The 11,342-nt window shown below is 55.0% G+C and overlaps 1 protein-coding gene across 2 annotated transcripts in view; it reads left to right on the top strand.

Annotated features, from left to right (window-relative positions):
- Window positions 1–11,342, top strand: part of Foxp4 (forkhead box P4) — a 54,350-nt gene that overhangs the window by 34,187 nt on the left and 8,821 nt on the right. The window contains exons 4-9 of one of the 2 annotated variants that reach the window (XM_055613576.1): window positions 7,002–7,124; window positions 7,509–7,595; window positions 8,984–9,131; window positions 9,247–9,457; window positions 9,664–9,768; window positions 10,427–10,514. In XM_055613576.1, coding sequence (XP_055469551.1) covers window positions 7,002–7,124; window positions 7,509–7,595; window positions 8,984–9,131; window positions 9,247–9,457; window positions 9,664–9,768; window positions 10,427–10,514 — 762 coding nt within the window. Of the gene's footprint in view, window positions 1–7,001; window positions 7,125–7,508; window positions 7,596–8,983; window positions 9,132–9,243; window positions 9,458–9,663; window positions 9,769–10,426; window positions 10,515–11,342 lie in introns of both variants that reach the window. The other variant, XM_055613567.1, reaches the window with a different exon arrangement.

The following is an 11,342-nucleotide window of genomic DNA, read 5'->3' as shown; positions in this document are numbered from 1 at the left end:
TGTGTGTGTGTGTGTGTGTGTGTGTGTGTGTGTGTGTGTGTGTGTGTTTAGCATATGTTTGGAAAGGACTTTGAAAAAGTTCAAGGTGCCAGACAGCTGTGCAACCATGAGTGTCAGTGGAAGACTCTAAGAGGTCTTCTGAGTGTGGAGTTGGCCAAGGGGTATGGCTGAGATGGGTTAGGGGACAAAGGTCTGAAAAGGAAACCGAGGGAGGGAGAGGGGGAGGTCTCAGGGGGAGACAGTTCTCCTGGGCTGTCAGGCTAGGTCTCACAGGATGAGGGACCTCCCTGTGGGTGTTCTACAGCCACTCTCCTCATGCCAGTCTGGCTTGTAAAACAGGGAGGTGAGAGCTGTGAACAGGAGCTCCCTTCCTCTCTCCCCTCTCCCCCTCCCCCCTCCCCTACAGTTGGAAAGGGCCTTGTGAACCCCAGCAGGACAGGAGGAGTTAGGTGACTTTGAGTGGAGAACCAGCACCAGGGGGGACTTTCCAGCTGAATGTTGGGATAGTGATCAGAAGGTCACTTCCTTAGCTTGCCTTCCCCTGCCAAAGAGCTGCTGTGCTGGGCTCCGAGAGAGAAACGGGATGTTTTGTTTGTTTGTTTGTTGTTTTTCCAGACAGGGTTTCTCTGTAGCCTTGGCTGTCCTGGACTCACTTTGTAGACCAAGCAGGCCTCGAACTCACAGAGATCCACCTGTCTCTGCCTCCCGGAGTGCTAGGATCACAGGCGTGCGCCACCGAGCCTGGCAAAGGTGGCTCTTTTCTTCCTTCTCACCTTCCAGTCAGTAATCAGCTTCTTCTTCCATTCAGCAGATACCAAGTACTTTTTTTTTCTTTTGCTTGTGTATGCACATGTGTTCGTGTTTGTGTGCATGTGACATGTGAAGGCCAGAGGATAATCTCACTTGTCATCCCCAAGGTAGCCTCAGAATCATCAGCACCTCCTTTGAGACAGTCTCTCCATGGCCTGGAACTCACCAGTTAGGTCACACTGGCTGGCCAGCAGTTCCTGGGGATGGGTGTTGAAGATCAAACTTACAGGTCTTGCGGAGGGAGCATTTACCGCACCCTCCCCACCCCCACTAGCCTGGATACAGAGTGCTTATCCAAGGCTGGCCCTCATACCCTCGGGACAGCTGCTGTTATTAATCCATTTGCAAATGAGGAAGCCGAGGCTCAAAGAGGGTGTCTAACTAGTCCAAAGTCACTCTATGCCCTAATTTCTGTTGCTGTGATAAAAATGACCCGACAGAAAAAAAACAGCTTAGGGAAGGGAGGGTTCCGTCTTTGCAGGGAAATCGAGGCAGCTAGGCACATTATACCCAGCAGCAGAAAGGATGACTGCATGGGTGCCCAGTGTCAGCTTGCCTTCTCTACCCATACAGTCCAGGGAGTGGTGCCAACACGTCACTCATTTTCAGGGCCCATCCCCCTCCCCCCCACACCTGTCAATTAATGTAATCAAGACAATCCCCTACAGGCATTCCCACAGGCCAACCTGATCTAGACAATCCGTCACTGAGACTCTCTTCTCAAGTGATTCTAGCTTGTAGCAAGTGGACAATTAAAAAGCGTCACACCCTACAAAGAAGAGCAGGGACAGGACTGAGCCCAAAGAACTGGCTTCAGATCTCTGTTCCATGTGCTATCTCCATCAGAGGTACCAATGCCGTTCAAGCTCCTGGGCTCCTAGGGACATGGGGGAACTGGCTGGAGGGATGCTCCGCCTCCCCTTCCCACCAAAAGGCAAACCCTGTTTGCCTTCCTTGTCTCATTACTCCCACCTCATCTGTACTGTCTCTAAGGAGGGATTGTAGAAACTCTGCCTAGGGCCTAGGAGCCTAGAAATAGCTTTTCTGTGAGCTCTGGTGGGGAAATGGGAGGACTAAGGCTGGGCCCTTTACCAGAAAGTATGTGCTGTGATTTTAGGACTTGAGTGACATGGTAACAAAGTGAAGTGGTTGGGGCCCCACGGGCACATTCTGCTCCTGGACAGGTCACTTGTCCCTCACCTCCAGCCTCATTTACTATCTTCCTGAAGCCAGCCTTAGTGAGCTTCCAAAAGGTATTAAGCCTGAGTAGTGTCCATCGCTGCAGGCAGATAGAAATCAGTCGCCAGAGGCTGAGCAGGCATCCAGGAATTTCAGGGAGGTAGCCAGGGTCAGGTTCATTGGCTTGTTGGCTCCATAATTCTGGAAGTTGTACCTTTTTTTTGTTGTTGTTGACTTTGTGTTTTATGGATTTTTATTTTGTTTTGTTTGAGAATGGGGCCTCATCCAGGCGATTATGGTGCACACCTTTAATCCCAGCGCTGAAGAAACAGAGGCAGGCAGATCTTTGAGTTCAAGGCCAGCCTGGTCTACAGACTGTGTTCCAGGAAATCCAGGGCTACAAAGAGAAAACTGTCCAAAAACAAAACAAAACAAAAAAAGGGGGCTTTGTGTAGTCCGGGCTAGCCTCCAGTTCTTTATGTAGATATAGAGGAAGGTGACCTTGAAGTGCTGATCCTTCTGTCTGCCTAGGATTGCAGGTACGAGCTACCACTCCTGCTTTATATAGAGCTGGGAGTTAAACCAGGGCTCTGTGGGCATTTGGATAAGTATTGCCACCAAGCTACATTCCTACCCTCCTTGTGTTAGTATTTATTTAAAGTAGTGGTGAGCATAGCGTCCTTCCAGTTGACTCGGGTTCGATTCCCCGGCCAATGCACCAATGTCAGTATTTATTTTAAAATGAAACCACCACATATACACAGGTCTGATAGGAAAGAGTTTTATTGGATGGGGGGGAGGTGGGCTCCCCTAGGAGAGAAACTGAGGCAGAGAGAGTGCAAGAGGAGAGGGGGGGTAGGAGTGGCAAACCACTTATATCTGAAGCACCTGGCCCAGATGATGTCATAGGACGTTGTCAGGACCCTAAAGGCCCCTAAGGGCAAGCCAGTTGTGAATTGCCTGCACAACATGATATCTTTCCATTCCTGTTTTATTTTGTTCTTTGAAACAAGATCTCATGCTGTAGTCCTGATTGGCCTGGTGTTCACTATATTGCCCAGCCTGGCCTCAGACTTGAAGTAATCCTCCTGCCTCAGATTCCACGTGGTATGGAATAATCAGGCACTCAACCCTGTTCCTCGCCAACACTGTCTGTCTCACTCAGCTTAGACACAGAATTAGTCTGAGGGTCTTCTGGTCATTTGCAAAGGGAGGAGACACAAACGGCATGGCAGCCTGATGCCCCACGTGATGCCCACCTACCAGGAAGCCCTGAGTCCACCCTTCAGAAATTGAGTTTGGATCTATTCCAAGGCTCAGTTCCTATATATGTTTCCTCCATGTCAGGCACTCTCTCAGCTCCTTCTAAAAGGGTGCTTTACCCAGCACCCTGCATTCAAAGTGGATGGAGGGCTCGGGATCGAGGAGCGTTGGCATTCAGCCAGCCTTCCTGCAATGGCACTGTTGACCATTTAACTGCCTAGGCTGGTCTAGGCAGGGACTCACAGCTGTTGAGCCTCCCAACTGACCAGTGTCCATTCTGACACATCCCATCCCAGTGAGTGTGCAGAGACACCATGCGAGCCCAAGTGGGGCATGGTGATAGTTGGGCCAAACCATCTCCCTGACTCTATTTTGGCTCCACCGAGCCAGCCACCTGGAGGTCAGAACACAGGGTGAGGTCCATCTAGGTTTCTGCTGAGGCTCCTGCAGCCACTTGCTCAGCCAACTGACGAGGCAAGGGGGCCAGAAATGCCTTCTAAAGTAGTCTCTTCTGTTCCCCTGCCTCCAAGTCAGAAATCCCCAAGGAAGAACAGGCCATGTCCTTTGCTGGTTTCTGCCATCAGTCATTCACATCCCGGTGTGTCCACCTGCCCTCTCTCCTGCTTCTTGTTCAGTTCTTGCTGCGGTGACAAGTGTCCTTCCTGGCGAGTTGTCCTAAGTGGCCCCTGAAACGCCCTTCATTCCCCACTCTGCTCTTATCCTTTTGGGGTTGGGGCAGGTTGCCTGGCTTCCACTGTGTAAGTGGAGATGATGGATACGACTCAGTGATTGCTCTGGACGTACAGGGGTATAGGGCATGTTAAAGGGCTCAGGCACCTGCCTGGCACCTGCTCAGTCAGCAGCAGCTTCATTTTCTCCTTCGTGAGGCCAAGAAATGAAGATGTTCCAATCCCAGGAGCCAGATGGGGATTAGTGATTTTTTTCAAAGAATAGTAATGAAGGCCAGGGAGATAGCTCAGTGGGGAAATGTGGTTGCCACACAAGCCTGGGTTCAAGCCCCTAAAACTCATGGCAGGGAAGAGAACCCAGCTCCCAAAAGTTTTCCTTGGTGGGGGTCTCTCTCTCTCTCTCTCAAACACACACACACACACACGCACTAATGATGATAATGATAAAAAAAAGATTAAATTATATTTTTAAAAGAAAAAGACTACACTAGGCAGCGGTGAGCTTAAAGTGCATGACTTTAAGCTCAATACTTTGAGGCAGAGTGGATCTCTTGAGTTCAAGGCCAGCTTGGCTTACAGAGCCAGTTCCAGGGAAGCCAGGGCTACACAGAGAAACCCTGTCTTGAAAAACAGAAGAGGAAGAGGAGGAGGAAACTTCACCCAGAAAGGGTCTCTAGAAGGCTAGGCTGCCGAGGGATTGGTCTGCAGGCTGAGAGGCCCGAGTGCTGGGTCAGACAATGGTACTAGGTCCTGTGTCTGCTGAGAGGTGCCAAAAAAGCAGGTGGGTGCCAGCTCGGGACTGAGGCTGTAAGTACCCTAACACTGAGCAGGAACTATGGCGGTCCTTCCCTCCTTCTCATGGGGAAGCCCAGCCCAGATTTCCTGAGTCAGGTGACCTAGGTTCCCGGGCCTGATGGTAACCGCCATTTCTTTTCACTTATTTGTTTATGGTTTTTCAAGACAGGGTTTCTCTTTGTAGCCCTGGCTGTCCTGGAACTTCCTTTGTAGACTAGGCTGGCCTCAAACTCACAGAGATCCACCTGCCTTTGCCTCCAGAGTACTGGGATTAAAGGCTTGTGCCATGACCCCATGGCTAAGTGAGAAATCATCACCATCATTATCATCATCACCACAATCTGGATCAGTGTCTTATGTAGCCCAGGATGTCCTCAAACTCAATATATAGTCCAGTTACCCTTGAACTCATGATCCTTCTGAGTCCACTTTTCTAATGCTTGGCCACCATACCTGACTTTATGCAGTTGCCTAGGTTCAACCCCAGGCTTTCCCAGTGCTGTCTCTACCAGGAGAGCTGTATCCCCAGCCTTGGGGTGAAAGCTTCAAAAGGACAGTCTCCCTGAGATCTCAGCCAGGAGGCCCCTTCAAGTCAGATTAGCCTGGTCCCTGTCTGCCATCCTTACACCTCTAGGCCTGCCTGCAGTGGAGCGCCTGACCTTTGTAGACAAGAGTTCATAGCCATATGGTCTCTCTGATGGTAAAAAGTAGAACCTGAAAACGAAAGCCCACGAGTGTTTCCCCACCACCTTAGACTTCATGCAAAGTCTGAGACTGAAAGCTGGGTGGTTACCCTAACTGGGGGCTTCAGCACAGATCTGGGATGGAAGGACTGGGAAAACTCAGGGGCAGAGCCCAGGCTCTGGTTCTGGGTAGGGAGAAGAACTGGGGGGCATTGAGACCTCCAGGGGTGGAGGGATCCCCGCATCTACTACAGCTCCCTGCTTGCTCCTGTTGCTTGGGGATCTTCTAATATCTGGCCTAAGGGTTAGCTCACAGCTGAGGCCCCAGGTTAGGGAGGGAAGCAACTCCTTCTTCCCTGCCCCACGGGCCAGGCTGGGGTTGAGGGGAAGGTCCACGCAAGACCTGCTTGCTGACCTGGCTTCCTGACAGGCCATTCCCTTCCCCTCCCTCTGGGTCTTAGGGCCTACAGTGAAACGTTTCATCAGTTGGGGAAGGCATTTCTGTCTGGTACTTAATTGAGCACCTGTTGTGAGCCAGGTCCTCCATCAGGGCCTGGGAGTGAGAAATTAGTTGTGCGTGCAGGGCTCTCCAAGCAGTCCAGGGAACAGACCGTCTCTGCCACTGTAGGGCTGTGTAACTTTTTATTTTACTTTATTTTTCTGTGTATCTTGACTGAGGGAACTCAGGGAAGGTGGGGCTGTGGAAAAAGCATGATGTCACTGTTTTTTCTCTGAACCATTTTTACTGTAGGTGAATCCTCGGCAGCTCCTAGAGAGTGCTAACGGGATCAGGTAGCTGCTCTGCTTGGGCTTCAAGAATCCTGAGTTCTTTTTTTTGTAGCCCAACTCCTGTGTCTCCGGTTTGAGGACAGTAGCTCCCTAGAGAGGGCGAGTAACTATGCCTGCTGGCCTAGCATGCTCTCCAGGCCGCTGTAGATATGACTTCACGCGTGCACACACTCAACAGTGGTCCCAGCGGCGTGGGCTCTCTGGGCCTCTTGCTCTGGAGGGCCGGGTGTGTCATGAACACTTGTGTTCAGAGAGGGGCCAGGTGGACTCACGCCGGAGTGTGATCATGTCAGGCCTGAGGCTTTGGGGAAGACAGGGTCTCTCCGTGTAGCTCAGGCTGACGTCAGACTCATGGGATCTGCCCTCGTGCTGGGGTTCCAGGCAGTCCACCACCGTGTCCAGCGGGCAGGCAACTTTGGATTCTGTCTCTCGGCTGCTCTCCTGAGCAGGCTCACCTTGGCTGGCAGTCTTAAACATGTTGAGGGCCGGAAGTAGCCCAGTGGCCCAGGAAAGGTGGGCCTGTTCCAGTGCCATCCAATCTCCTCCATCCGGGACCATGCATCCCGAGATCACAGCTGTTCTTACGGGCCACTGCTATACACCAGCCCCGGACCACTGTTAATCCGCTAGTAGCCTGAAGAAGTTCACACCGTAGCTAGCTTTTATCAGAGAACAGGGTCAACATGCATCCAGAGACAGCGATGTGGGGCACAGCGCCGCGGGTGGCAGAGCCCAGGCAGGTGCACTAGCTTGGGGCACTAGCTCTGACTCACGGACGGGGCGACCCCCACAGGTGCCTGTGTCTGTGGCCATGATGTCGCAGCAGATGCTCACCCCCCAGCAGATGCAGCAGATCCTGTCGCCCCCCCAGCTGCAGGCCCTGCTGCAGCAGCAGCAGGCTCTCATGCTCCAGCAGGTGAGTCTAGCCCCCGGGGAGGGGCAGCGCCCGTCACTCCCTCCTCGAGCCTTCACTGAGAACCTAGGCTGTGGCAGAAACCAGAGAGACTGCCCAGGCCAGACGGGATCTACATTCCTCCAGGGCTGCGGGATCGTCTCAGGCCTCTTCCCACCCTCCCTTCCCACGTGCTGGCCTCACTTCTGTCTTGAGAACTCTGGAGGAGCAGGGTGCAGTCCTGGAACACCGTGCCTCCCAACACACACACACACACACACACTGTGACATGCTGAAGAGATTAGGTCTCTCTCCCTGCCCGTCCTGCCTGCAGGAGCCTTGGCAAGGCAGGGCCGGGTTTGCCTCTTGCAGCTCCCGGAAGCTGCCCCCTTCACCTTGTTCCCTCAGCTGCAGGAATATTACAAGAAGCAGCAAGAGCAGCTCCACCTGCAGCTCCTCACCCAGCAGCAGGCTGGAAAGCAGCAGCCCAAAGAGGTGAGTGGCTGCCCAGCCCTGCCCAGTGTGGTGATGTCGTCGCCCTCCCCACCCCCCTCAGCCCAGGGCTCTGGCTCCAGCACCTGCAGCCTTCTCCTTCCGATAGGGAAGAATGGCCTTGAGGGAACAGTAGGAAACCAGAAGAAAGTTGGGAGGGGAAGGGAGGGTACAAGAAGGAAGCTAGGGGTGAGAGTCACAAGCCTCCAACCCTTCATCCCTACCTGTCCTTTCTCTCCTGGCCTCAAATTGTGTTGCCTCTGCACACGTATGTAGGAGTGTATGCAAGTCACTGGGTGTGCCTGGTGGCCTTTGCTTATGTCCCGGTGGTCCCACCCTGAGAACCCTCGGCAGTACGCCTCCCGAGCCTTCGCCTGCCCTGGCTTCTGCCCTGTCTCATGGTGCCTTGTACAGCCTCACCCGTTTACTCTCATAACCCCCAGCCAGCCTTCTGCTCCACCTTTTGCCACAGTGCCCCTCCGTCAGGTCCCTCCTGTCCCAGACATGTCTCCTTCCTGACCAGACTGCGGCCCCACTTCCTGGTTGCCCCTTTCCAGAAGGCTGCTCTGCCAGCCCGCCCGCCTGCCCAGTGTGCTTCCAGCAGCCACAGATCTGCTTTTGACTCTCAGCTGTCTAGCCTCCTGCCTCAGTGGCTCGCCATCTTTAAAATACAGCAGCCCACCCTCCAGAACAGTGCCTCCCAAACATCCAGGACATGCTTGGCTCTCTGGGCTCAGAAAACTTGCCAGCAGCCTGACTTGTCAGGGCCTGTGTGAAGAACGGAGCGGGGAGGGGCGGGGGGCGCATGTGCAGGAGCCTGTGTCTGGGCAGTGGTGGTGATGTCACTGTTCCGGGACGTATTCCGGGTCATGTCTCATCCACTTTGTTAGCACTGTGTCTATAAAAGCAAGCTAGGATGGGATGGGGGGGGATGTGAAATCTTTCCCACCCCAGAAGAAGGGGCCCCTGGCCATGTGGGAAGGGTCTCCTCCGGGTGGGAGTGGTCCTCAGATCTGACAGGCTCATCCATCACCAAGAGGAGAGCCCCCCACCCACCCACCCACCCACCCATCCAAGCTCACAGCTGCGGCGTGCATAGCAGAAGCTGCCGCGGAGGAGGAGGAGGGGGGAGGGAGGGCGTCGTGCTGCGTGTCTGGGTCTGGCTGTGTGTGTTTGCGCGTGTGCGTGCGTGCGTGCATGCGTGTGTTTACTGCGAGATGCAGCCCTATGGAAGCTGGGCCGGGAGCAGAGAAGCTGCAGCTGCAGACGCCACCACGACAGCTCCAGGGGCTGACAGGCCCTGGGAGGGGGTGGCGGCAGCGTGGGGACCAGATGGCACGGCTGAGGCCAACGGCACCCCTCTCTGCCCACCCCCTCGGGCTCCCCCCCAGGCTCTGGGGAACAAGCAGCTGGCCTTTCAGCAGCAGCTCCTGCAGATGCAACAGTTACAGCAACAGCACTTGCTCAACCTGCAGAGGCAGGGGCTGGTCAGCCTGCAGCCTAGCCAAGCCTCAGGGCCCCTCCAGGCCCTCCCGCAAGGTGAGCGACGCCCCGCCCCGCCCCCAACCCCACAGCTCTCACCAAGCCCCCGGGGAAGGCCCAGGCCCCTCGTTGTGCTCCCAGCCAGCCAGCCTGCCTCTGTCTCCTGCAGCAGCCGTGTGCCCGACAGACCTGCCTCAGCTGTGGAAAGGCGAGGGTGCCCCAGGGCAGCCTGCTGAGGACAGCGTCAGGCAGGAAGGGCTGGACCTCCCCAGCGCGGCTGCCACTGCTACCTCGTTCGCCAGCCCCCCCAAGGTCTCCCCACCCCTCTCCCACCACCCCTTACCCAACGGACAGCCCACTGTGCTCACATCTCGGAGAGACAGGTATGGATGGCCCTGGGGGTAGCACCTGGACCCCCAAGGGTGGCACCATGGTGGGGACTGAGAGGAGGGAGGGGCTAGGGTTTGGGCACCCAGGAGTTTGCCAATTCTCTCTTGGTACACAGAACGGGAAACCAGTAGCTGGGCCTAGGGCTGCTGGAGAGAGGACATCCTGGGCCCTGACCATTACCTCTTCCCTGCCCTTACAGCTCCTCCCACGAGGAGAGCCCGAGTTCCCACCCCCTTTATGGACATGGAGAATGCAAGTGGCCGGGCTGTGAGACCCTGTGTGAGGACCTGGGCCAGTTTATCAAGTAGGTCTCCCCCAGCCCCCTCCGCTGAAGGGAACCCTCTCTGTCCAGCCTGCTCTGGTCACCTGGGGTCCCAGTGTCGGAGCTGAACTAGCTCTTTCAATGCTTTCCCTGCCTCCCATGTTCCCCCCTGGCAGCTACCCCACCCACCCACCCACCCACCCAACATCCTCCCACTCCAGAACAGGGGTGTCAGAGAAGCCCATCTCCACATCCTGGAGAGTGATGGCCTAAGACGGCTGGCCGGGGATAGGCAGGGTAGGAGGCAGACAGGCGGCTGGCAGCAGGCGGCCAGCTGCCACCACAGTGCCAAAGCTCTGTCAGTGACTGATTAACTCCGCCGGCTCCTGGACCCTTGCAGCATCAGGGTCAAACAAATTGTTTTCACGCTTCGTCAGAGGTTTACTTAATTAGTTCATTTGCAATTAGATCTCTCTGTAGCCCGGTTTTAGCTAAGACATCAAAGGAGGCTGAGGAGAAAGCTTCCTCAATTGCGCCCCCCTCCCTTTTGTCCCACCCCTTTCTCTTCTTTGTATCTCTTGTTCTGTCTGCTTTTTCTGGCTAAGGGCTGGCTGACAGGATGGGTTGGAGGATGGGTTGGAGAGGTGAAGTCGGGGAACCCCAGGGAACTCACTCTCTTCCCTGCCCCCTCCCCTCTAAGACACCTCAACACAGAACACGCCTTGGATGACCGGAGCACGGCCCAGTGCCGCGTGCAGATGCAGGTTGTCCAACAACTGGAGATCCAGGTGTGGCCTGAGGGTGTGTGGGGAGGGCCACCCAGGGGACTCAGCCCTGCCGGACACGGCAGGGAGGGGCTGGGAGGGTGCCGTGGCCAGAGCCAGCATCCTAGGTCTTAGTTACCATAGTGTGACGTGAGAACCGATGAGTTGTGAGTGTGAACAGAGTCTGAGGCCGTGCAGGCAGTTTTTCTCTGCTATGTGAAAACAAGAGTAATGCTGGCGAACGGCTGATGGACAGGCCTGCTGCGTGGCGGGCTTCCGAAGTCATTGAGGTGGCCCAAGGAGGCCTCCGAGTAGTCAGCCTGCATGATAGCATCTCCGAGTGCCACAGGTATAGGGAGCCTGAGTAAGTTCCAGTGAAAGGAGGGAGTGGGCCTAGAACCAGATTCCCTGGCTCCTGCACCAAGTCCTTAAGACAGTCACTCAGTCAGCCATCCGTGCTTCACCGTCTCTGGCTCCCAACAGGGTGCCCCGTGGAGAGAGGGTAGTTGTAAAAGATGCATCAAATTTATGAATGGAGGAAGTGAATCATTCATCCATTTCCACATACCTCTTCAGTAGTGAACCAGGCAGGCAAAGTGTGTTGTTCAGCCTCGGATTCTGCCTTCCGTGGGGAGAAGGGGCATGTTGACAGTGTAGGCGGTGAAGAGTGAGCCTAGGACTCCCGGCTAGAGAAAGGGGGAGAGCTTCATAGCTGGACCCTAGGGTGTGGAAGTCCAGCAGGGCCAAGAATGTCTGAGGCAAGAGGAAGTTTTCAGAAGTGAGACACAGGGGAACAGATGCCCCCGTGTGTGTGTGTGTGTGTGTGTGTGTGTGTGTGTGTGTGTGTGTGTG

This window comes from Psammomys obesus, unplaced genomic scaffold, assembly GCF_907164565.1.
Source record: "Psammomys obesus unplaced genomic scaffold, mPsaObe1.curated_primary_1811, whole genome shotgun sequence".
Lineage (NCBI taxonomy): Eukaryota > Metazoa > Chordata > Mammalia > Rodentia > Muridae > Psammomys > Psammomys obesus.
The sequence above is the reverse complement of the archived record's forward strand: the minus strand, read 5'-3'. Positions and strand labels throughout refer to the sequence as shown.